This window comes from Nycticebus coucang, chromosome 2 (assembly GCF_027406575.1).
Source record: "Nycticebus coucang isolate mNycCou1 chromosome 2, mNycCou1.pri, whole genome shotgun sequence".
NCBI classification, from domain to species: domain Eukaryota; kingdom Metazoa; phylum Chordata; class Mammalia; order Primates; family Lorisidae; genus Nycticebus; species Nycticebus coucang.
In genome coordinates, this window is record NC_069781.1 from 167489109 (window position 1) to 167516431 (window position 27323).

The 27323-nt window shown below is 41.3% G+C and overlaps 1 protein-coding gene across 1 annotated transcript in view; it reads left to right on the forward strand.

Annotated features, from left to right (window-relative positions):
- Positions 1 to 27323, forward strand: part of SNTB2 (syntrophin beta 2) — a 116667-nt gene that overhangs the window by 61032 nt on the left and 28312 nt on the right. The window contains exons 3-4 of the mRNA XM_053605100.1: positions 9599 to 9809; positions 22995 to 23137. Of these exons, the coding sequence (XP_053461075.1) occupies positions 9599 to 9809; positions 22995 to 23137 (354 nt within the window). The remainder of the gene's footprint in view (positions 1 to 9598; positions 9810 to 22994; positions 23138 to 27323) is intronic.

Sequence of the window (27323 nt, forward strand, 5' to 3'; positions counted from 1 at the left end):
GCTGGAGCCCTTGCCGACTAAGCTACAGGTGCTGCTGGTATCAAGCTTTTTAATGTTTTTTTGTTGTTGTTGTTGTAGTTTGGCTTTTTGTTGTTGTTGTTGTTGTTGTTGTTGCAGTTTGACCGGGCCCAGAATTGAACCCACAACCCTCTGTATATGGGGTGGGCACCCTACTCACTGAGTCACAGGCACTGCCCAAGCTTTTTAATGTTAACCTTTCTGGTGAGTGTGGAATCTCTTTGTGGTTAATCCTTTATTTTTATATAAAGGCTTCACTTCCTAAACCAAAAAACTTGTTTAATACAAAGATCAATGCAAAAGTTTAGAGACAGACTGTGTTATGGTCCATTATTTCACTTGCAAGAAATACAGTTGACAGTGGTATCCTTTCTGATTTGCCCGTGCAGATTTCAACTTGCTGGGCTTCATTTGTTTCCTTCCTTGGGGCGCTCAGTCAGCATCAGGTATGGAGATGAAAAGAGAACACTTTTGAGGTTTAACTTTATATGATTTTTAAAAATGGGATAGAGGAGTCTCAAAGCATGTGCAATGAGCTTTCAGGGACCTTACTCCCCCCTGTGTGACAGTTTTTCAGTGGTTTAAAGAATTTAGAAGAGGCTGAACCTCACTGAACTATAAGGAGAGGAGTGGGCATCCAGCAACTGTGGAAAGATTTGGTTTACAGAAACAATTGAGTGACATTTAAGGACATAGAAGTGGCACTGCACATTAGATCTCCAGCAGGGTCCAAAATTGTGCTCAATTATCTTTGAGTCAGGAGAGTTTCATCCTGATGGGTGCCTCACACTTTACAGATGAGCAAAAGCACATCCATGTTGAATGGTGTGAAGAAATGCTGTTCAGAGGCCAGGCACAGTGGCTCACAAGCCTGTCTTCCTAGCACTGTAGGAGGCCAAGGTGGATGGATTACTTGAGCTCATGAGTTTGAGACCCCATCTGTCTCTTAAAAAATAGCTGGGCATTGTGGGCACCTGTAGTCCCAGCTACTCAGGAGGCTGAGGCAAGAGGACCACTTCAGTCCAGGAGTTTGAGATTGCTGTGAGATATGACGCCATAGCACTCTATCATGGGTGACAAAGTGAGACTCTCTCTTAAAAAAAAAAAACTCAAGGTGGGGGAAGGGACTCAACTTCCGTTTCCCCTCTACTCCCTTTCCCCACTTTGAGTTTTCAAACAAGTCTAGACATTACTGGTGATGAAACCTGGATTTAGCATTTCAATTCAGAGAAGAAGTGGTCAGTCACCAACAAAAGTAAAGCAGCCCTGCAGTGTGGCAACTTTCTTCTCTAAAAGGGGCCATGTTGCAACTATTCCTCTGGAGGAACCAAGGACTGTTACTGCTCAGTGGTATATGACACTATGCCTACCAAAAGTTTTGGGGGAGCTTCAAGAACAGCAGCCAAAGACAGGACTGCAGGGAACCATCTTGTACCATGACCATGCATCTGCCCATGCAGCCAACATCACCATTCAGTTCCTGGAGTCCACAGAGATTAAACTTATGGCTCATCCACCCTACAGTCCTGACCTGGCCCCACGTGATTATTTCCTGTTCCTTACAGTAAAAAATTGCATATGCAGAAGGTTCTCTAGTCCTGATGAAGCTATTCACACTTAGAAAAGTGAACTTATAGCACTTGAAGAAAATGAGCGGAAAGAGTGTTTTCAAAAAATGATTTGCAAGAATGTTAAAGTACATAGAATGTCTTCACAATTATTTTGAGAAAATACAGTAATAAATGATTTTACATTTTAATATTTTTATTTATCTCAAAACTTTTGCAATGTCTCTTTTATTAGAGGGAAACATCTTTTTTCCTGCTTACTACTTTGGTTTTTATTCCACTATATAGAGCTGAGAAAAGGTACTATCAGAATGAGTAAGTAGCTCCTTCCTCCTTGCTGCGGGTGCCCAGCCAGCAAGCCCATGCCAGTGCAGGACATGCAGAGCGATGGGCGCTGGATGTCCCTGCACCATTGGTTTGTGGTGGCCAGCAAAGATAAGGAACCTGTCATCTTCACTGGGGACTCCTAAGTCTAGTTAATGTACCAGTGCAAGATCTGGCGGGAGCTCTTCTTTCCTCTGCATGTACTTAACTTTGGCATTGGCGGTGACAGCTTGGTAATGGGGAGCTGGAAAACATCTGGCCTGAGATTGTGGTGGCGTGGGTGGGCACCAACAACCGCGGGCACACAGTAGAACAGTTGGCTGGCGTCATCAAGGCCATTATGCAACTGGTGAACCCGCGTCAGCCTTAGACCTGGGTCATGGTGTTGGGCCTGCTTCCAAGGAGCCAGCATCCTAATCCACTTTGGGAGAAGAACCAACAGGTGAATGAGCTGATTCGGGCAGCATTGGCTGGCCACCCTCGGGCCCACTTCCTGGATGCTGACCCTGGCTTCATACATTGGGATGATATCAGAAGCTACCATGATATGTATGACCACCTGTCTGCTGGTCCCTGCATTCCCTGCTTCAGCATCTGCTAACCCAAGACCAAGGCCAAGGTGTTCCCTTTCCAGAGCCCACACCCTAAGCATTCTACTTTCCTACATTAAATTCTCCTTCAACAATCAAAAAAAAAATAGAATAAGTAAGTAGGGGGAGCAGTGGAAGTTTACTCCCTTCCCCCACCTTAAGTTTTCAAGACCTCACTAGATATGTCTGATAGTTATAAGCATTTCATTCTGGAAAGTGAAAGCTAAATAAATAATGATGAAGAACTTGAGCCCTTTCCTAAGCAAACAGCATTGTGGGCCCTGTGAAGTTGAGCAAGAACAAGGTGTTCTTAAACTCCGCTTTTTGGAAACATGAATCTCTGTTGCTACATTGTTTCACAATGTCTCAGTCATCTTCACATTGGCTATTTTCCATGTAAAAGATAAATTTTGGCTTTATGACATATAAAATTATATGTCATAATTTTTACTAAGTAGAAGACAAATTATATCAAAGACTTTACTAAACAGAAGAAATAAAGTAGGCTGGATTTAGCTCAAGCTTCTGCTTACCTAAACATTAATTTGATTCTTCTGATCAAAGTGTTAATTGCCTTTCTCAGGAAATCCTCAGTGGTTTGATCAGAGGCCAAAACTTTACACATTATAGCTGTCTCCTCTCTCCTGTAGGCCCAAATTATTACTGACAGACTGCCTCTGTCTTTCTATTAGCAGAGTGTTCATTTGAATTTTTCTTCTAAAACAGTAGATATTAGGAATTGCTGGTACTTATTAGTTTTAGGGGCTGCTTCTTCAAAGCTGACTCTTTGGCATCCTATATTCATTAATCCTATTTTGGAGTTCTTTTTCTGTTTCTTCTAATTTAATTTTCTATTTCACAATCCTTTTTTAAGAAACATTGAGAAATTTTTCTTTTCTGAAAAAATTAGTGATCCGTCCCTGGGAAATAACTTCCTGCCTATTTTTTATCTTTTTTCAGCCAGTGCTATCAGCATCTGCTTGTGTTTAATCAGGCATAGTTTCATTTTATAACATTTAGTTTCCATTCTTTCAGTTACTGATAACTAAGATCTGTGACATCAGGATTTCCAAAATTTAGACTGTCAAAGGAGACATGTTTGAGAGAATGTTCTAGTAACTGTATAAGGTATAAAAGATTTTAGAAAGTGAATGTTTTATATGTAGAGATCACTGTCTTTTTTTTTTTTTTTTGCGGTTTTTGGCCAGGGCTGGGTTTGAACCCACCACCTCCAGCATGTGGAGCCAGTGCCCTACTCCTTGAGCCACAGGCACGGCCCTGAGATCACTGTCTTTAGTACTTCGTAGGTCAGTAGGAGGAGTGAAGGAAATTTCTCATCATGATTTTATGACTGGACTTTTAGTATGTGTTTGAAGGATGTTTTGCTGGTTACATACCAGGTGGAATGAGGGGGAAATAAGTAGTCTCTCTAGAAAATGATCAGTCTGGTATACAGGCTGAATTAATGGCATCACTGCCTTCCCCACCGAGTGTGGCGGGATGAAAGTAGATGTGAGTCTTTTGCTGGGATGAGGGTGGGGCACTCACTGTTTACTGGGTACAGGGAATGCTGAAACAGGCTTTTATCTAGCCTCTTTATTTTAGCTGCTTTATTCCCACTTCAGAAGTGATTAGTGCCACCCTTTCTCCAGCCTCTTAGGGATTCTGCAGCATGGATTGGCTGGGATTCAGCTCTCTCTACTTTTCTTAAGGCTGCTAAGTCATTTATTTATTTATTTATTTATTTATTTTTATAGAGACAGAGTCTCACTGTACCCCGTCAGGTAGAGTGCCATGACATCACACGGCTCAGAGCAACCTCTAACTCTTGGGCTTACGCAATTCTCTTGTCTCAGCCTCCCAAGCAGCTGGGACTACAGGCGCCCGCCACAACGCCCGGCTATTTTTTTGTTGCAGTTTGGCCGGGGCTGGGTTTGAACCCGCCACCCTCGGCATATGGGGCCAGTGCCCTACTCACTGAGCCACAGGCGCCGCCCATGGCTGCTAAGTCATTTAACTCCTTTATCTGCTTGCCAGCTTCCAGAATTTATTATAGTCTCTTATTGTAGTCATTCCTATTCTTCTTGAGCTCATAGGATTGTGCTTTTAAAAAATCTGTAAGTTTTCACATATGCAGCACCAAACATACAATCCGTAAAGAAAAATTGTCAAGTTGAACTTCTTTAAAATAAAAAACTTATGTCCATGGGGCGGCACCTGTGGCTCAGTGAGTAGGGCGCCGGCCCCATATACCGAGGGTGGTGGGTTCAAACCCAGCCCCGGTCAAACTGCAACAAAAAAATAGCTGGGTGTTGTGGCGGGCGCCTGTAGTCCCAGCTGCCTGGGAGGCTGAGGCAAGAGAATCGCGTAAGCCCAAGAGTTAGAGGTTGCTATGAGCCGTGTGACGCCACTGCACTCTACCGAGGGCTGTACAGTGAGACTCTGTCTCTACAAAAAAAAAAAAAAAAAGAGGGCGGCACCTGTGGCTCAGTCGGTAAGGCGCCGGCCCCATATGCCGAGGGTGGCGGGTTCAAACCCGGCCCCGGCCAAACTGCAACAAAAAAAATAGCCGGGTGTTGTGGCGGGCGCCTGCAGTCCCAGCTACTCGGGAGGCTGAGGCAAGAGAATTGCTTAAGCCCAGGAGTTGGAGGTTGCTGTGAGCTGTGTGATGCCACGGCACTCTACCGAGGGCCATAAAGTGAGACTCTGTCTCCACGAAAAAGAAAAAAAAAAAAACTTCTGTCCTGCAAAAGATACTTATCTATTTATTTATTTAATTATTTATCTATGTATTTTTTGAGACAGAGTCTTACTATGTATCCCTTGGTAGGAGGTGTCACAGCTCACAGCAACCGCAACCTTTTGGGCTTAAGCGATTCTCTTGCCTCAGCCTCCGAAGTCGCTGGGACTACAGGCGCCTACCACAATGCCCAGCTATTTTTTGGTTGTAGTTGTCATTGTTGTTTGGCAGGCCCAGGCTGGATTTGAACCCACCAGCTCCAGTGTATGTGGCTGACACCGTAGCCACTGAGTTACAGGTACCTAATCATTTATCTATTTATTTTATTTATTTATTTTTTGAGACACAGTCTTACTTTGTCACCCTCAGTAGAGTGCTGTAGTACCATAGTTCACAGCAACTTCAAACTCCTGGGCTCAAGTAATCCTTTTTGCCTCAGCCTCCCAAGTAGCTGAGACTGCAGGTGCCTCACAATGCCTAGCTATTTTTAGAGATAGGATCTTGCCCTAGCTCAGGCTGGTCTGGAACTCCTGAGCCTCCCCGAGTGCTAGGATTACAGGTGTAAGCCACCATGCCCAGCCTGCAAAAGACATTTAAAAGATAATGAAAATGGTTCAGCTCCTATAGCTCAGTGGTTAGGGCTCTGACCACATACACCGGGGCTGGCAGGTTTGAACCCAGTCCGGGCCAACTAAACAACAATGACAACTGTTACAAAAAAATGCATGGGCTTGGCACCTGTAGCTAAGGCGCCAGCCACATACACCTGAGCTGGCGGGTTCGAATCCAGCCCGGGCCCACCAAACAACAATGACGGCTGCAACCAAAAAATAGCCGCCCATCTTAATCATTTTTTTTTTTTGGGTAGAGACAGAGTCTCCCTTTATTGTCCTCCGTAGAGTAGCTACTCACTGAGCCACAGGCACCACCCCCATCCTAATCATTTTTAAGTGTTAATATATATATGTGACTAGTGTTAAGTATACTCATATTCTTATGTAGCCAATTTCTAGAACATTTTGTTTTGTTTTTTTTATTTTAATAGCTATAGTGAACATGAGTGGGTTTTTTTGTGACGTGGATAAATTATATAGTGGTAAAGTGAATATATACAGTAAAGTTTTACTGTAACTGTCACCTGAATAGCATACATTGTACCTGATAAGTAATTTTTGATCAAAAGCAATGTCTAGAAACTTTTCATCTTATGAAACTAAAACTGTATACTCATTAAACAACTCCCCATTCCTTCCTTCTTCATCCCTGGCAACTGTCATTCTACTTTCTGTTTTTATGAGTTTGACTGTCTAGGATATCTCATGTAAGTGGACTCATGTAATATTTGTCCTTTTGTGACTGGCTTATTTTGCTTAGTATACTATCCTCAGTGTTCATCTGTGTTGTAGCATGTGACAGGATTTCTTTCCTTTTTAAGGTTTGATAATGTTCCATTGTACATGTATACCACATTTTGTTTATCATTGTATACTTGGGTTGCTTCCACCTTTTGGGTACTGTGAATTACTTTGCTACAAAACATGGATGTACACGTCTCATAAAATTACTATCATCATCATCATCATCATCATCATCATCATCATCATCATCATCATCATCATTATTTGAGACAGAGTCTCACTGTGTTGCCCAGCTAGAGTGCAGTGGTGTCAGCTTTCACCAATCTCAAACTCCCGGACTCAAGTGATCCTTCTGCCTTAGCCTCCTGGGTATCTGGGACTACCAGGTGCCCGCCACAATAGCCAGCTAATTTTTCTGTTTTTAGTAGAGGTGGGGTCCCACTGTTGCTCAGGCTGGTCTCAAACTCCTGAGCTCAAGGGATCTTCCTACTTCAGCTTCCCAAAGTACTAGGATTACAGGCATGAGCTACCATGCCTGGCCTCATAAAATTATGTTTTAATCTTATTGTTTTGCTCATGTTGTTCTCCTATTGAGAATCTTCAGTAATTTCGTGTTACCAGTTAATATCCAGAGTTAACATGCTCTAAATTCTGGTCCCAAGCTATCTCTCCTTTTATTTAGCTATAGAATAGGCTAAAACAAAAGCAAATAGTTTATGATTTGTTGTCTAAAGGTTTTTCTCTGAGTGTCCCTACTTTCATGTAGGGACTTTTTTTTTCCTTCTTTTTTTCTTTTTCTTTTGTTTTTAGAGACAAAGTCTCACTTTATTGCCCTTAGTAGAGTGCCATGGCATCACAGCTCACAGCAACCTCCAACTCCTGGACTTAGGCGATTCTTTTGCCTCAGCCTCAACAAGTAGCTAGGACTACAGGCGCTTGCCACAATGCCTGGCTATTTTTTGTTGCAGTTTGGCCAGGGCTGGGTTCGAACCCACCATCCTCAGTGTATGGGGCTGGTACCCTACCCACTGAGCCACAGGCCCTGCCCATTGTAGGGACTTTCTCAACACATAGCTGACTAGTCTCTAGTTACCCAGTAACATGGATAGTTTTCGTGTAAAATTGCTGGTCAGCAATGTGTTAAGCATTTTGACTGTTCACAGCTCTTATTTTAAGTTGCCGCTATTTTCTAGAACTTTTGTCATATTTGGCTGTTCCCTAGAATTTTGAAGGCATATAAAAGATGGACAGACACGGTAGCTAGGTCTGGAAGTAGTCAGATGGGTATCTACAATAGGAAACGAAGTGGGTGGGTAAGTAGGTAGGTACCAGGTAGATGTGTTTACAAATTGTCTTGTAGCATGACACCAGGTTAGTAAGGGTGCTCCAGAAGTCTAGAGGTTTCCATTGTAGTTCCACTTTGCTATTACCCACCTTAGTCCCACCTTGGGACTGCCTTTTTAACACAAGAACTCCAGAATAATTATCACATTCCTTTATAATGCTTTTTATAACCTATAATTGTGTTTCATTAATTGTTCATTTTCTGCTTTCTCCATTAGACTATAGGCTCAGTGAGGGTAGAGATTGACTTTATTTTTATCACTGTATCTCCAATGCCAGTGTCTAGCATAGTATCTGACATATAGTAGGTGCTCAGTTAAGTGTTAGACCAACCAGAGTTTAAATGAGAATTAATAATTACCACACAAAATACAACAACTTTAAATACCCAGAATTGGGCGGCACCTGTGGCTCAGTGAGTAGGGCACTGGCCCCATATACCAAGGGTTGCAGGTTCGAACCTGGCCCCAGCCAAACTGCAACAACAACAAAAAATTAGCTTGGTATTGTGGCGGGCACCTGTAGTCCCAGCTACTCAGGAGGCTGAGGCAAGAGAATTGCCTAAGCCCAAGCGCTGGAAGTTGCTGTAAGCTGTGATGCCATAACAGTCTACTGAGGGCGATAAAGTGAGACTCTGTCTCATTAAAAAAAATAAATACATACATAAAATACTCAGAATTTTAAGGGATTTAAAAATGTGGCAAAGAACTTGGGAAGCTGAGGCAAGAGAATTGCTTAAGCTCAAGAATTGGAGGTTGCTGTGAGCTATGACACCACAGAACTCTGCCAAGGACAGTATAGTGAGACTCTGTCTCAAAAAAAAAAAAAAAGTGGCAAAAGAAAAGGACTCAAACTTCAAAGTAGAAATGTTTGTATACATATAAATTGCTTATCTTTGACAGGTGGTGTAGAATCTGATGACACTGCTTCAGGACAACAAAAATTGTCTTCAGGAAATAGAGATATCTCCTTGGTCATTGGTAGTTTGTCGATTCATTTGTAGCCTACCATGTGAAACCTTAATATAGATTGTTCTCAGTTGAACATTAATAAATAGCGTTGATCTCTTAAATGTATTTTCACCATGACTCTTTGGATGATTTAATCATATAATGTTACCTAGACACTAAAATGCAGATCCAACTTTTTTTTTGTTTTTTGTTTTTTGCAGTTTTTGGCCAGGGTTGGGTTTGAACCCGCCACCTCCGGTATATGGGACCAGCGCCCTACTCCTTTGAGCCACAGGCGCCACCCAGTTCCAACTTTTCATAAAGAATAATATTCTCCTGTAATTTCCTTTTTCTTTATTTTAAGAATATCAGTTCCTTCTTTACAATGTGCCTGTGAGACTCAGCAACCAAGCATTTCATTTCTTTGACATGGAAGTTAAAGCAGAGTGCTCTACTGTAGATGATACAATATGATCCCGTCATTTTAGCTCATTACATTAACATGTGGAAACAGCAGATCCAACAGTTAGTCTTTCTGATGATTATCTTTCCATATGTGGTTTTCTCTGGAATTAGACTCTAGGGAATTAAGAAAAAGTATCTTTATTTGAGAAATGCAAAATTAAAATAGATTTGCAGTTATGTATGTTAGACCCTAGCAGATTTGATGACTTCTGACCTAGCTTACTTTTTTTTTTTCACACAGATTAATAGAGCTACATTCTCCTGATAGCAGGAACACGTTGATCCTACGCTGCAAGGACACAGCCACAGCACACTCCTGGTTCGTAGCTATCCACACCAACATAATGGCTCTCCTCCCACAGGTATTGGCTGAACTCAATGCCATGCTTGGTGCAACCAGCACAGCAGGAGGCAGCAAGGAGGTCAAGCACATTGCCTGGCTGGCAGAACAGGTAGGCTGGGAGGCATGGCATGGTCTCGCCTGGCCCCCTTCAGAGCCGGGATGCTTCCCCATGTCATATGTCTGTAAGATTTATCATGCTGTTAGTTCTGGATATCTAGCTTGCAGAGCTTTATTGTCTTTTGTGCTCTTCCCCTTTTCCCTTTCTACCCTTTAGCTCTTTGTTGCTAATTATCCCCTCCACTAGGAGAATGGACTGTGACGGTAATCACCATCATGATGTAACTAAAAAGAAGGTTACTATAATTTCTTCCCTTAATGACAGAAGGTAGTTTTCATGATTTTAGACCAGGGTCAACAAACTTTTTTGTAAAGAGACAGATAGCATTACAACTACTTGACTGTGCTGTTGTAGCAAGAAAACAGTCATAGACAATATGAAAATGAATGGGTGTGACTGTGTTTCAGCAGAACTTTAAAAAAGTAAATAGGTGGTGGTGGGGATTTGGCCTAGTGTCATACTTTCCCAACCCTTTTTCTTTTTTTTCAAGACAGTCTCAAGCTGTTGCCCTAGGTAGGGTGCCGTAGCGTCATAACTCACAGCAACCTCAAACTCTCAGGCTCAAGTGATCTTCTTGCCTCGGGTTTTCCATTTTTAGTAGAGACGCGGTCTCGCTTTTGCTCAGGCTGGTCTTGAACTTGTGAGCTCAAGCAATCCACCTGCCTCGGACTCCCAGAGTGCTAGGATTATAGGCATGAGCCACTGCGCCCGGCCCCCCTTTTCTAATCTATTGGCCCAAACTTCCAGCGGCAACAGACTGTAGTTTATCTCCCTATTTGTAAAAATTCCCTTAGATTTTACAAGGCATTAGACAAAGGTAGAATTGTCCTCCAGAAATGAAAAATGAAAAGGAGAGAAACAGAAAAGGTTAAGTATTAAGCTGTTGAGTGAAGAGAAAGGAAGAACTCAAAAATCCAATTTATTTTAAATCCCAGGTTTGATAAAGGGGGGAATAAAAATATATTATTATTTAGATTTATTATTTATTTATTTTTTTTTTTTTTTTGCAGTTTTTGTTTTGTTTTGCCAGGGCTGGGTTTGAACCCACCACCTCTAGCATATGCGGCCGGTGCCCTACTTCTTGAGCCACAGGTGCTGCCCTATTTTTTTTTTTTTTTTTTGAGACAGAGACTCACTATGCCGCCCTCGGTAGAGAGCTGTGACATCACAGTTCACAGCAACCTCAAACTCTTGGGCTTAAGTGATTCTCTTGCCTGTGCCTCCCAAGTAGCTGGGACTACAGGCGCCTGCCACAAGGCCTGGCTATGGGCAGGGTTTGAACCCGCCAGCCTCAGTGTATATAGCCAATGCCATAAGCACTGTTCTACAAGCGCTGAATCTATTATTATTATTTTTTAGACAGCATCTCTCCTTATTGCCCAAGCTATAGTGCCATGGTGTTAGCATAGCTCATAGCAACCTCAAACTCCTGGGTTTAAGCAATCTTCCTCCATCAGCTGTGACTACAACACCTGGCTTGCCACAACACCTGGCTAATTTTCTATTTTTAATAGAGATGGAGTCTTGCTGTTGCTCAGGCTGGTCTCAAACTCCTGAGCTGAACTGATCCTCCCACCTCATCCTCTGAAGAGTGTTAGGATTAAAGGCATGAGCCACCATGCTGGGCTGTGTCAGGGGAGTAAATTTCTTCATGATATTATTATTTTTTTTTATTATTAAATCATAACTGTATACATTGATATGATCATGGGGCATCATACACTCGCTTCATAAACCATTTGACACATTTTTATCACAGTGGTTAACATAGCCTTTCCGGTGTTATCTCAGTTACTGTGCCAAAACATTTACATTCTACATTTACCAAGTTTCGCAAATACCCCATGATATTATGTTATACACTTTTTCTTCCTCATCCTTTACTAAGCCAGAGGAATTTGTAGAAAGAAGGCTGGACTAAGAGGTTCAGAGATAAGTGTTCAAATGCTAGTTCTGTTTTTAGATCTTTTAAACATTTCTTTCATCTCTTTGGGTCTTAGTTCCTCATGTGTATGCAAAAGGGGCAGAGAATAAACTTGATCTTTGGCTCTCCAACACATCAGAATCAGCCCAGAAAGGTTTCTCATCTTTTGTTTTTGACTTTTATTCTATTTTGTTTAAGGCTAGGTGTGGTAGCTCATGCCTGTAACCCTAGCACTTCGGGAGGCTATAGCAGGAGGATGGCTTGAACTCAGGAGTTCGAGACCAGCAATAGCAATAGCAAGCAGACTCTGTCTCTACAAAAACTAAAAATATTAGCCAGGTGTGATGGCGTTAACTTGATGTCCCAGCTATACAGGAACCTGAGGCAGAAGGATGAGTACAGGAGCCAGAGGTTACAGTGAACTATGGCAAAAAATGAGATGATATCTCAAAATAAAGAAATAGTTTCCCATATCTAAGCTCCCACTTAACCCCAACAAAGCCCTAATCTCTTTTTTTTTTTTTTTTGAGTCAAGGTTGATTTCGTTTATTTGGAGAGGATGTTATTCCCAGTGACGTTCTTATTTTGGTAGATCTGTGGTGGGGCCTGGCAGTCTTTGTTTGGTAGCTCCCCAGGCAATTTTGTGGTGGGGCCAATTTGGGGTAATTTCTTTTTACCTCTGAAATTTTATGAACGTTTCAAATAAAATTATAATAAATGAGGACACATAATAGTACAGTGATCATTTCCAAGAAGCGTGATTAGAATAACTAAGCAAAGAAACTAATGAAAATCATGGTATAAGTACTCACGGCTTTGAAAGTTTAAATGTTTTAGTTGTGTTTTTCATTGTTTCTATATTATTTTTGTATGCTTATCGAGAAACTGGACTCAATGGTAATTGTTCTGTGCTTTCAGCAATGTTAGAATGTTCATGATTTTAGAAAGTTAACCCGTTCACATGGTTCGAAAATCAAACAATAAAAAATTAATGGGTGCAAATCTTGCCCTCAGTCCTGTCCCACATCCACCTCATTCCCATCCCCTCTTCCCACGGACTGGTGATTATTTTTACCCTCTTTATTGAATCGTTTGAGAGTTCCTTTATGCAAATAAAAAGAAAATATGAGCATGTATTTTTCTTATCCTCTCAAGAGAGAAGGTAGCAAGTCATGCACACTCCTTATTCTCTCACCTCTTTTTTTTTTTCCATTAAACAGTATACCGGGAGAGCTTTCCTTATTGATGCACAGAGAGCTATGTCATTCTTTTTTTTTTTTTTTTTTAAAGAATTGTGTGACTGTAGTTAAATAAGCATTTCCCCTATTTTGGCATTAAAAAATTAGGCTGCATTATCTAAACTCTTCAGATAGATCACTTAAGAGAATCCACATTGTCTGAATATATTTGGTTCTTTACATTTCTGATAGTAAGTAGTAAAACTGGTTAATAAGGGATTTATCCAACAGTTTACCTCAGTTCCTAAGTATGGATAGTCAGAGTTCAGAAAGGAGGGCATATTTCTATCCTCAAGGAATCCACGGAAGTGCTGTATTAAAGGGTTATTTGTTATCTATCACTACACAACAAATCGCCCCCAAGACATAGTTGTTTAAAATAATGTACACCTGCCACAGTTTCTAAAGATCAGGAATCTGATAGCAGCCTGGCTGGGTAGTTGGAATCAAGTGATCAGCCAGGGTGGCTGTTATCTGAGGGGTTTGTTTTTTTATTTTTTAAGGCAGAGTCTCACTTTGTCACCCCAGTAGAGTGCTGTAGTGTCATAGCTCACAGCAACCTCCAACTCTTGGGCTCAAGCGATTCTCTTGCCTCGGCCACTCGAGTAGCTGGGACTACAGGTGCCTGCCACAATGCCCAGCTATTTTCAGAGACCGGGTCTCTCTTTTGCTCAGGCAAGTCTCGAACCTGTGAGCTCAGGGCAATCCACCCGCCTCAGCCAGGCTCGGTGGCTCATACCTGTAATCCTAGCACTCTGGAAGGCAAGGATTATAGGCATAAGCCACCAAGTCTGGCCTCATCTGAGGGTCTGACTGTGATTGGTGGGTCCACTTCTAAGAAGATTGATGAATGAGGCTGGTATAGGAAGCCCTCAGTTTCTTCCTGGCTGTTGGCAGACGTCCTCAGTTTCTTTTTTTTTTTTTATTAAATCATAGCTGTGTACATTAATGCGATCATGGGTCACCATATACTGGTTTTATAGACCATTTGACACATTTTCATCACACTAGTTAACATAGCCTTCCTGGCATTTTCTTAGTTATTGTGTTAAGACATTTACATTCTACATTTACTAAGTTTCACATGTACCCTTGTAAGATGCACCTCGGGTATAATCCCACCAATCGCACTCCCTCCGCCCTCATCCCCCCTCCCTCCCTTCCCTCTCCCCCTTCCCCCTATTCTTAGGTTATAACTGGGTTATAGCTTTCATGTGGAAGCCATAAATTAGTTTCATAGTAGGGCTGAGTACATTGGATACTTTTTCTTCCATTCTTGAGATACTTCACTAAGAAGAATATGTTCCAACTCCATCCATGTAAACATGAAAGAGGTAAAGTCTCCATCTTTACGTCCTCAGTTTCTTGCCAGGGACCTTCCACAGGGCTGCTTGAGTGTCCTTGTGACATGACTGCTGGTTTTCCCAAAGTGTGTGATCTAAGAGAGAGGACAAGATAGCCACAGTGCCTTTTATGACCTAGTCTCAGACGTTCCACACTGTTACTTTATTGTTTTTATTAGAAGTGAGTCACTAAGTCCATTCTACACCCAAGGGGATGATTTTCAGGCTCTGCTTCTTGAAGAGTAGCGAACAATTTGTGGGCATATTTTAAAACTAATGCAAAAAATATATGCTTTTGTAATTTTGATAAATATTGCCAGATTGCCTTCCATTGGAGTTATACTCACTTAGATTCTTACTAGCAATGTTCGAAAGTGGGCAGACTTTTACTGTTGTTGTTTTAAGACACAGGATTCCACTCTGTTGCCTAGGCTAAAATGCAGTGGCATCACCATAGCTTACTAAAGCCTTGAACTCCTGGACTCAAGCAATCCTACCACCTCAGCCTCCCAAGTAACTGGGACTACAGGTGTGCACCACCACACCCAGCTAATTAAAAATTTTTTTTTCTTTGTAGAAGCAGAGTCTTGCTGTATCGCCCAGCTTAAAACGATCTACCCACTTTGACCTCCCAAAGTACTGGGATTACAGGCATGAGCCACAGAGTTAAGCCAATTGCCAGACATTTTAAGTGAACTTAATTTGGTTTATTCTAGACTGGAGAAAAATAAAACCAGCAATTCATCATAATCTGTTTTTTATGAACCATGTTTATATGTGTTTCCAGCACTCAATTGGGAATTCTTGTAAGACAGGAGCACATTTTTCTCTAAATCTTTGTTGCCTCCAGAGAACTTAGCCTAGTGTTCTGTGTATAGGAGATGCTCAATAATTTTTTTTCTTTTCCATATACAAAAAGCAAACAAAAAATGACTAGTTATAAGATATATAAGAACACAAGTTCAGGGTTAGTAAATAATACTAAGTGGAGATATTTCAACCACCTTAGAATACTACCACTATACTAATTCAAAGTATTGTTTCTAAAATACTCCTGATTTTTACTTTTTTTTTTTTTTTTTTTTGAGGCAGTGTCACTTGGTCACCCTTGGTAGAATTCTGTGGCATCATAGCTCACAGCAACCTCAAACTCTTGGGCTCAAGAGATTATCTTGCCTCAGCCACCTGAGTAGTTTGGACTACAGGTGCCTGCCACAATGTCCCGCTATTTTTTTAGAGACAGAGTCTTGTTTTTGCTCAGGCTGGTCTCCAACACCTGAGTTTAAGCAATCCATCGCCTCAGCCTCTCAAAGTGCTAGGATAACAGGCATGAGCCACTTTGCCTGGCCAATTTGTACTTTTTTTTTTTTGACACAGAGTCTCACTTTGTACCCCTTAGTAGAGCGCCGTGGCATCACAGTTCACAGCAACCTCAACTCTTGGGCTTAAGTGATTCTCTTGCCTCAGCCTCCCAAGTCACTGGGACTACAGGCACCTGCCACAAACCTGGCTATTTTTTTGTTTTTGTTGTAGTTGTCATTGGTTAGCGGGCCCAGGCCGGGTTCAAACCTGCCAGCTCCAGTGTATGTGGCCAGCACCCTAACCACTGAGCTATGGGCCCCGAGCCAATTTGTACTTTTTGAAGTAGTTAGTTGCTTTGCTTGAGTTACCCAGACCAGCTATCACTCTTAGAATAGCTATCACTCTTAGAATAAGGCATTCAAATAAGACTGGATACCATTTGTCAGAGTTGTAAATGAGTTTATGTATCTAATAAATTTTGAACTAGGTAAACAAAGCCCTTTCTACCTTTAAAATTGGTTGTGAAAAAAAATGGTTAATTGTATGAGTATGAAAATGATCAAGAGGGCGGCGCCTGTGGCTCAAGGAGTAGGGCACCAGTCCCATATGCCGGAGGTGGCGGGTTCAAACCCAGCCCCGGCCAAAAAACCACAAAAAAAAAAAAAAAAAAAAGAAAATGATCAAGAAAAATACAGGGCCAGGCATGATGGCTAACACCTATAATCCCAGCACTCTGGGAGGTTGAGGCGAGTGGATTGCTTGAGCTCAGGAGTTTGAGACCAGCCAGAGCAAGAACAAGACCCCATCACTAAAAATAGCTGGGCGTAGAGTGGGAGCCTGTAGTCCCAGCTACTTGGGAGGCTGAGGCAAGGGAATCACTTGAGTCCAACAGCATGAGGTTGCTATGAGTATGATGCCACAGCACTCTACCCAGGGTGATAGAGTGAGAATGTCTCAAAAAAAGAAAAAGGGAAACAAAGAAAGATATGAAAAATAAATAATAAATAGAAAAAAAGAAACAAAAATATGGATCATATAATCTATTTAATATAAGTAATATTAAAGTATATAAGTATATAAGTAAATATAAGTTTATATTTATACTTATTTATGTAATATTTATATATTTATATACTTATAATACTTATAAATACTTATAAATATAAATATAATATTATATACTTATAAATATATATTTATATACTTATAAATATATAAATATTAATATAATATATATTAATATAATATACTTATATTTATACATATATAAATATTAATAAGTATATACATATATAATATTTATATATTTATAAGTATATAAATAAGTATAAATATATTTATATATTTATAAGTATATTTATATTTATATTATATAAGTATTATAATACTTATTTATAAGTATATATTATAAGTATATAAGTAAATATAAGCATTAAAGTATATAAAGTATATAATAAATATAAGTAAACATTCCTTTTGGCAAGAGGCATAGTTCCTGAAAAGCTTGCATATAAATGAAACAGTTGCAGTTGCATCTAGAGAAGATAGTCATTTGGGGCAGATAAATTAAGGAGGGATCATTCATTTAACCTCAAATGAGTTCTTAATTTTTTTTTTATTACCTCACATTTTCCTTAACTGAGTTTGTTTAAAGTAGGGTATACCTATACTACAGATACTTGGTAAACTGATAGGTAATGTATCAGTTTAGGCAGACTGGTAAATGATTGATAGTTTGTTCTATACACAGGGACTTCTATATTGATATTGATTTGTATGTTACTAATATCTTACCCTTTAAGTGGTTATATTCTTTAAAAATCTTTTCTGGCTCAGCACCTGTAGCTCAGTGGCTAGAGTGCCAGCCACATACACCAGAGCTGGCGGGTTAGAATCTAGGCTGGGCCCACCAAACAACAATGGCAACTGCAACCAAAAAATAGCTGGGCGTTGTGGCAGGCACCTGTAGTCCTAGGTACTTGGGAGGCTGAGGCAAGAGAATTGCTTAAGCCCAAGAATTTGAGGTTGCTGTGAGCTGTGATGCCATAGCACTCTACCCAGGGCGACAGCTTGAGACTCTGTCTCGAAAAAAAAATCTTTTCTATTTGTAGTATTTTATGAATTGACAAATAATTGTATATGTTTGTGGGATACAGTGTGATTTGGAGGGCTTGGGGGTTTAAAAGTGTTGTACATTTTTATTTTTATTTATTTATTTTTTTGAGACAAAATCTCCTTTGTTGCCCTTTGTAGAGTGCTGTGGCGTCATAGCTCGCAGTAACCTCAAACTCTTGGGCTCGAGAGATTCTCTTGCCTTAGCCTCCCAAGTAGCTGGGACTACAGGCGCCTGCCACAGTGCCTGGCTGTTTTTTTGTTGTTGTTGTTTTTTTTTTTTTTGCAGTTTTTGACCAGGGCCAGGTTTGAACCCGCCACCTCCGGTATATGGGGCCGGTGCCCTACTCACTGAGCCACAGGCACCACCCTGTTTGTTTGTTTTTTAAGAGATGATGTCTCGCTTTGTGTCAGGCTTCTCTGTGACCTCAAGCAATCCACCTGCCTCAGCCTTTCAGAGTGCTAGGATTGCAGGTGTGAGCCACTGCCCTTGGCCTTAAATTTTTAATTATTATGGGTACACTGTAGTTGTATATCTTTCTAAGGGGCATATGACATTTTGATACCAGGCATACATTGTGAATTAAGCAAATAGGGTAATTGGGGTATCCATAACCTCAGGCATTTATTATTTCTTTGTGTTAGAAACATTCCAATTCCACTCTTTTAGTTATTTTAAAGTATACCTTAACTCACTGTTGATTATAGTCACCTGTTGTGCTACCATATTGTTTGTTCTATCTAACTTTATTTTTGCACCCATTAACCATCCCCACTTTATCACCTCCTCACTGCTATCCTTCCCAGCTTCTGATAATCATCTTTTTGCTCTCTGTCACCATGCAATCAATTATTTTTAATATTTATTAGAGTTCCCATGTATGAGTAAGAACATGTGAGATCTATCTTTCTGACCTTGGCTGATTTCACTTACTGTAAAATTCACGTCCATCCATGTTGTTGCAAATGACAGGATTTAATTCTTTTTTTGTGGCTATATGTTATTCCATTGAGTATGTGTACTGCAATTTCTTTATCCATTTATTTGTTGATAGACACTTAGGTTGATTTCAAATCTTGGCTTTTGTGTCTAATGCTATAATAAACATGGGAGCTTGGATATCTTTCATTATACTAAATTTCCCTCCTTTGCTTGTAGACCCAGCAGTGGTATTGCTGGGTCATGTGGTAGTTCTATTTTTTTTTATTAATGTAATTTAATTTAATTTTTTTTGAGACAGAGTCTCAAGCTGTCGCCCTAGGTAGAGTGCTGTCGCATCATAGCTCACAGCAACCTCCAACTCTGGGGTTAAGCAATCTTCTTGCTTCAGTTTTTTCTATTTTTTAGTAGAGATGGGGTCTCGCTTTTGCTCAAGCTGGTCTTGAACTCGTGAACTCAAGCTATCCACCCACGTGGCCTCCCAGAGAGCTAGGATTACAGGTGTGAGACACCACGCTGGGCCCTTTTTTTTTTTTTTTTAAACAGTCTCACTCAGTTGCCCTGGGGTTGAGTGCTGTGGCGTCATAGCCCACAGAAACCTCAAACTCTTAAGTGCACTATTACGCCCAGCTAATTTTTCTATTTTTTGTAGAGATGGGGTCTGGTTCTTGCTCAGCCTGGTATCAAACTCCTGACCTCAAGCAGTCCTCCTACTTCCACCTCCCAGAATGCTAAGATTACAGGCATGAGCCACTGTGCCCAGGTTATGTTCTTAAAACGCAGTTTTCTTTGAGTCAACCAAATAGAGGACGTGTATTACCTATGAAACCAGTTTTTAAATGCATTTGGGTATTGATGAGAAAGGCCAAGCTAGCTAAAGAAAAGCTTTGTTTTTGTTTTTTTTTTTTTTTTTTTTTTTTTTGTAGAGACAGAGTCTCACTGTCTCGGGTAGAGTGCCGTGGCGTCACACGGCTCACAGCAACCTCTAACTCTTGGGCTTACGCGATTCTCTTGCCTCAGCCTCCCGAGCAGCTGGGACTACAGGCGCCCGCCACAACGCCCGGCTATTTTTTTGTTACAGTTTGGCCGGGGCTGGGTTTGAACCCGCCACCCTCGGCATATGGGGCCGGCGCCCTACTCACTGAGCCACAGGCGCTGCCCAAGAAAAGCTTTGTTTTAATAGTTCCTACTTTGTCCCTGAATTCCCAAATTGCAGAAAGACTCAACTCAGGATTAATGGAATGATTTACTTTTTTTTTTTTTCCTTTTTCTTCACCCATGAAGAAAGATGAAGATTTGTTTAGTTTTTGTTTTCTGTTTTCTGTTATAATAACAAAATAAAGAACTATATCACCTGTAAAAAGAGAGATTTATAAGATTAAGGGATTCAGGGAATGAATAAGAACACTTAGTGTTTTTTTTTTTTCAATCTTTAATGCTATCCAACTCTATTTATTAGGAAATAAAATTTTGAGAAGGCCATTGTTTGGCCAGGTGTATGTGTGTGTGGGTGTTGAAACACAAGCAAACTATAACCCTGAAATTAGTATTCCTTTTTTCTCCAGCCAAAAACTCAGTAATGGAGCCCCAAGGCTGCTTGTGCTGATACCACAACTGAAAGCACATACTATATATAGTAGGCAGCATTTTGACTCCAGTGAAAACAAACAGCATCCTTAAAAATTAAGGCAGGTAGGCAAACAGAATGACTAAAATTGAGGGTTCATTTTTCTCCAGTGGTAGCTAGAAGAGGGAAAAGATGTTCTCTAAAAACTAAGGACTTAAAAGAGTTAAAGAATAAATACTTAATTGTTAAACAAAAAATTCTTTCTCTTGACATCAGGCATTACTTCTGTCAGCATTAGCATTTTCCCTTACAATCCAAAATACCTTCTTTGGGAAGAAATACATTTAATTTAGGTTTCCAAGTGCACATACTTTGGTCTAGCCTTCAAAATCTCTCTCGTTACTTAGGGGGAAAATTATTTTTGAAAATAATATTATCATTTTAACTGTTTATTTTGAGACAGAGTCTCACTTTGTCACCCTCGGTAGAGTGCTGTGGCGTCACAGCTCACAGCAACCTCCAACTCCTGGGCTTAGGTGATTCTCTTGCCTCAGCCTCCCAAGTAGCTGGGACTACAGGCACCTGCCACAACACCCAGCTATTTATTTTGTTGCAGTTGTCATTGTTGTTTAGCAGGCCCGGCTTTGAAACCGCCACCCACGGTGCTGTGTAGCTGGTGCTGTAACCACTGTGATACGGGCGCTGAGCCCATTTTAACCCTTTAGCAGATAGATTTATATTATTTTCCCTATCGAAGTATTGTCTGTAATAATCTTAGAGATAAAGACTCAGTAGTGAACATTAACTAGAATTCCCTTTGGGGTATCTGTGTTCTAAAAATACAAGAATCTAAGATAACCTCCCTAGAGGTGATGTTGGAGAGTTACCCATAGACGCTAAGAAAACTAGAGTTCACTGATACGAAATGTATAATTGGGCGGCGCCTGTGGCTCAAGGAGTAGGGTGCCGGTCCCATATGCCGGAGGTGGCAGGTTCAAACCTAGCCCCGGCCAAAAAAAGAAAAAAAATGTATAATTATTTCTACAATTCTTTGCTTGAATTCTCAGGGTTAGGTTATGTTTTTTGTTGCCTTTAGCGTATGGTAGAACACTGGTCCCTTTACTGCCTAGAATTTGTTTCCCACTCTAGGAACGTAGTTGGTGGCTCTGGCTAAGAGAAAAGAGCACCTATGATAGATGTTATAAAACGAACCAAACCACTCAGGCCACTTTCAGATAATAGATTTAAGATGTTCTGACATGTCCAAATTACCATCAAGTCATTTAAGGAAAAGACAATGAAAAGTGGCTCTGCAGGCCAGGTGCAATGACTTATGCCTGTAATCTTAGCACTCTGGGAGGCCAAGGTGGGAGGATCACATGAGGCCTGGATTGAGACCAGCCTGAGCAAGATCAAGACCCCCTCTCTACTAAAAATAGAAAAATTAGCATCATGGCGTGCATCTGTACTCACAGCTACTTGGGAATCTGAGGCAGGAGGATTACTTAAGCCCAGGAGTTTGAGGTTGCTGTGAGCTAGGCTGACACTGGCACTCTAGCCCAAGCAACAGAATGAGATTGTGGGTTAAAAAAAGTGGCTCTGGGGTGGCGCCTGTGGCTCAGCGGGTAGGGCGCCGGCCCCACATGCCGAGGGTGGTGGGTTCAAACCTGGCCCCGGCCAAACTGCAACAACAACAAAAAAAAATAGCCGGGTGTTGCGGCGGGCGCCTATAATCCCAGCTACTTGGGAGGCTGAGGCAAGAGAATCGCCTAAGCCTAGGAGTTGGAGGTTGCTGTGAGCTGTGTGACGCCACGGCACTCTACCAAGGGCGATAAAGTGAGACTCTGTCTCTACAAAAAAAAAAAAAAAAAGCGGCTCTGAAGACAACTCTTTAAGAGGTAAATGATTCATCAACTTGAATTCTCCTTGAAGCTGTCAGTGAAGGATCACTGTTAAAACACACTGTTGTTAAACAGTCTTTGCTGAAAGATCTCATCTAAGGAGGGCAAAAGTTTTGATGTTGTTAGGGCTTTTCTTGAATATAGTTATTTACTTTTTGGCCTTGGATCCTTGACAGTATGGATAAATAGTGGTTGTTTTCCTGTATTTTTAAACCTTTTTAGAGATAACTTTATGTAAGTAAATGCAGTGGTACATTTGAAGTGGAAACATAGTCTTTCTAAAATATAATGAGGAAATCTGACAACATATCAGTGTTTTCAAAAACACACCATAGGAAATTATAATCAGCTATTTATTCTTGAATTTTTATTTATTTATTTTGAGACAGAGTTTTTGTTGCCCCAGGATAGTGTCATGGTGTCAGCCTAGCTTACAGCAACCTCAAACTCCTGGGTTCGAGATCCTTCTGCCTCAGCCTCCTGAGCAGATGGGACTACAGATGCCCACCACAACACCTGGCTAATTTTTCTTCTTTTAGTAGAGACAGGGTCTCCTCACTCTTGTTCAGGCTGGTTTTGAACTCCTGGTGTTAATTCCCTCATTATGGAACTATATTGTATCACTAAATAGTGTCTTTAATTCATTGGGGAAGAGCTTTTTCAAATACACACATCACATATACCAGTGGAGAATCTTCACCAGGGGAAAGGCCTGGTGGGATATCACCTATAGGCCAAGTCCATTAAGATGGGAAGACAAAATGGACACCCACTGTGTTAGGTGATCACTGAAGGAACTTTTATAAAGACATAATTAGCTCTTATTTCTGGATTTTACCACTGTAACAGGCAAAACTAGATGGTGGAAGACAGCAATGGAGACCTGTGCTCATGGCTGTGACTGAGAAGGACTTGCTGCTCTATGATTGTATGCCATGGACAAGAGATGCCTGGGCATCGCCGTGTCATAGCTACCCTCTTGTGGCTACAAGGTAAGTGAAACTAAAGACAAAAAAGTAAAGTCTGTCCTACTCTAAATCTACTAAAGAGTTTTAAAGTCAATTCTATAGTCCAGGTGTGGTGACTCATGCCTATGATCCTAACATTTTGGGAGGCCAAGGCAGGTGGATCACTTGAACTCAGGAGTTCGAGACCAGCCTGAGCAAATCAAGACCACATCTCTACTAAAAATAGAAAAATTAGCCAGGCATTGTGGCAGCTGCCTGTTGTCAGTCCAGTTATTCAGGAGGTTGAGACAAGAAGATGGCTTGAGCCCAAGAGTTTGAGGTTGCTGTGAGGTATGACACTACGGCACTCAACCCCAAGGTGACCGAGTGAGGCTCTATCTCAAAAATAAAATAAAATGGGGCGGCCCCTGTGGCTCAAGGAGTAGGGCGCCGGTCCCATATGCCGGAGGTGGCGGGTTCAAACCCAGCCCGGCCAAATAAAAAATAAAATAAAAAAAAAAAAATAAAATAAAATGAATTCTATTATCTTAGGTGCTTCAAATAGTATTTAAATAGCTGATATAGTTGATGTAGACAAAAACTTTTCTTTAACAATCTTATTGATCATTTTGCAGCTCCTAGCTTAGAATAAATTGTTTCTGTCACTTGTTTTTTTTTTTGTGCATGTGCACTTTTTAAGTTGTTAAAGCAACTTTCTAAGTGCTCCTTTTCAGGATTTGCTTAGTCATGAAGATAATAGGGTTTTGGTTTTTTTTCTTTATTTTATTGACTGTGACTAGAAAACCACTGCAGCCTTTTGACTGAGTGATAAAATCCTTTAAACCAGAATGTGGCACAGTGGATAAAACCACACACAACTCAGCCAAAATATTTTTCAACTTCTCTTTCTAATGTAAAAGCATATAATTTTGATTATATGGAATAAACATTGATTTGACCTGAAGCTATGGGATGTTCCTAGCATGCTAGATCTGGGTGGTTGAAAGGGAAAAGAACAGAGAAATTTAGATTTGGGGGCTAGGTTGTCTTGAGGGGTAATATCTATGAAATAGAAAATATATTTAAATTCATTTTTATTTGCACTTAAAAAAGAATCACATGATTATATAACTAAAAAACTACACATTGAAAAGGAACCGCACAGGGCGGCGCCTGTGGCTCAGTGAGTAGGGCGCTGGCCCCATATGCCAAGGGTGGCGGGTTCAAACCCAGCCCCAGCCGAACTGCAACCAAAAAATAGCTGGGCGTTGTGGCGGGCGCCTGTAGTCCCAGCTGCTCGGGAGGCTGAGGCAAGAGAATAGCGTAAGCCCAAGAGTTAGAGGTTGCTGTGAGCCATGTGACGCCACGGCACTCTACCCGAGGGTGGTACAGTGAGACTCGGTCTCTACAAAAAAAAAAAAAAAAAAGAAAAGGAACCGCACAGTAAAAAGTATTTGGTAGTCAAAAGAGCTAAACGATGGACCCATCTGGTATGTCGCACAGGGAATGGAATAGGGGGGGGGCTTTCCTGCTTTGAGTAGACAAATTCTTATAAGGAAGAGTATTTTTTCCATTACCGGAAGACTTTTACTTTATATAGGATTTCCTTCATCTTGCTGAATTCCCTTACATGTATTACTGTGTCCATTTTATTAAAAAATATATAATTTTCAGGCCAGGCGCGGTGGTTCACACCTGTAATCCCAGCACTCAGGGAGGCCGAGGTGTGTGGATTGTCTGAGCTCACGAGTTTAAGAACAGCCTGATCCAGAACGAGACCTCATCTTTAAAAATAGCCAGATGTTGTGGCAGGCGCCTGTAGTCCCAGCTACTCAGGAGGCTGAGGCAAGAGAATGGCTTGAGCCCAAGAATTTGGGGTTGCTGTGAACTATGGTGCCACAGTACTCTACCAAGGGCAACAAAGTGAGACTCTTTCTATTAAAAAAAATAAACACACACACACATATGTATATAATTTTCACATAGCTTTCCAGGTGTATGTCGAGCTCCTAGCTCACAAATGGAGATAACAAATTTGTTGAGCCTCATTAATTCCTCCAAGTCATGCTAGTACAGTGGCTACTGAAATCCCAGTGGCTGAGTCTTTCTGCAGGATTCTTCTGTCCTGAGAAATTATCATTTTTTTTTTCTTTAGAGTTAGGGGCTCACTCTGTCACTCAGTCTGAACTGCAGTGACTTGATTATAGTTGATTGTAACTTTGAACTCCTGGGCTAAAGTCATCCTGCTACCTTAGGTCCCTGAGTAGGTAGGACTATAGGCAAGTGCCACAATGTCTGGCTTATATATTTTTTCTGTAGAGACCAGTCTGTGTTGCGTAGGTTGAATAGGTCTCAAACTGTGTCCTCAAGTGAACGTCCTGCCTTGGCCTCCCAAAGTGCTGGGATTACAGGCATAAACCACCATGCTGGGCCCTTAAACATGTTGTTTCTTTCTTTTTTTTTTTTTTGAGACAGAGTCTCACTTTGTTGTCCCCGGTAGAGTGCTGTAGTGTCCTAGCTCACAGCAACCTCAAACTCCTGGGCTCCTCTTGCCTCAGCCTCCCAAGTAGCCGGGACTATAGGTACCTGCCACAACATCCGACGAGATTTTTAGAAACAGGATCTCTCTGTTGCTCTGGCTGATCTCCTGAGCTCAAGCGATCTATCCACCTTGGCCTCCCAGAGTGCTGGGTTTACAGGCATGAGCCACCTCCTTGGCCAACATGTTGTTTCTTAATAAGTTTAATTAATATAAATAGCAGGACTTCTTTCCTCCTTGCTCAGGAAATACTGGTGGATTAGGATCAAAGATGACAGGCAGATGAGAGGTTTAGTTTTTCCATGTGGCCTTGCTGGCCAGGTGGAATTGGTGGAATCACTGCACAATAGATTCAAGTGTGCCTTAATCATCCTCTACCAACCTACCAGGCGGCATGGGGGGAAGCCACTGAGAGAACCAAACCAGGAGGTGTCCCACATATGGAGGCAAGGCCAGAAAGTGGTATGCTTATGTCTCTTGAGAGGAAAGAGAGGGTTTAAGATTTATAATCCTTATAAATGAGAAAAGACTGAATGTTTGTCCTTTAAAAAGATAGCATAAACACAGATGTAGGGAAAAGAAATTAAGGACCTTGATTACAAAAGCAGGTAATGCCTGATAAACTAGGAATTAATTATAGGCTCGGCGCCTGTAGCTCAGTGGCTAGGGTGCCAGCCACATACACTGGAGCTGACAGGTTCAAATCCAACCCGGGCCTGCCAAACAACAATGACAACTACAACCAAAAAATAGCCAGGCGTTGTGGTGGGCGCCTGTAGTCCCAACTATTTGGGAGGCTGAGGCAAGAGAATCGCTTAAGCCCAAGAGTTTGAGGTTGCCGTGAGCTGTGACAAAATGGCCCTCAACCCAGGGGGACAGCTTGGGACTCTGTCTCAAAAAAACAAAAAAAAGAATTATAATTCAGGGCGGCGCCTGTGGCTCAGTAGTAGGGCACCGGCCCCATATACCGAGGGTGGCGGGTTCAAACCCAGCCCCGGCTGAACTGCAACCAAAAAATAGCTGGGCGTTGTGGCGGGCACCTGTAATCCCAGCTGCTCGGGAGGCTGAGTCAAATTGCGGAAGCCCAAGAGCTAGGGGTTGCTGTGAGTCCTGTGACATTATGGCACCCTACTGAAGGCGGTAAAGTGAGACTCTGTCTCTACAAAAAAAAAAAAGAATTATAATTCAAAGTCAAATAACATTGTTAGAGTGATATAGGCAGTGCCTATGGCTCAGTGAGTAGGCCGCCAGCCCCATATACTGAGGGTGGCGGGTTTGAACCCAGCCTTGGCCAAACTGCAACAAAAAAATAGCTGGGCGTTGTGGAAGGTGCCTATAGTCCCAGCTACTAAGGAGGCTGAGGCAAGAGAATCACCTAAGCCCAAGAGCTGGAGGTTGCTGTGAGCTGTGACACTATGGCACTCTACCGAGGGTGACAAAGTGAGACTTAAAAAAAACAAAAAAAACAAAAACTCAAATAACATTGTTAGAGTGATATAAATGAACATGAGTTACCATTTCTATTGGATTACACATTTATAGATTCTTGGAAACCAAAGCTGTGTGTGTGCGTGTGTTTTCTTAATAGCTGATATTTCAGGCTGATAAGAAATTAAGTAAAACATGAAAGTGATAAATGAAGAGGACTTTTATTTTATGTGCTTCTGGAGATTAAAGCCAGACATATGACAC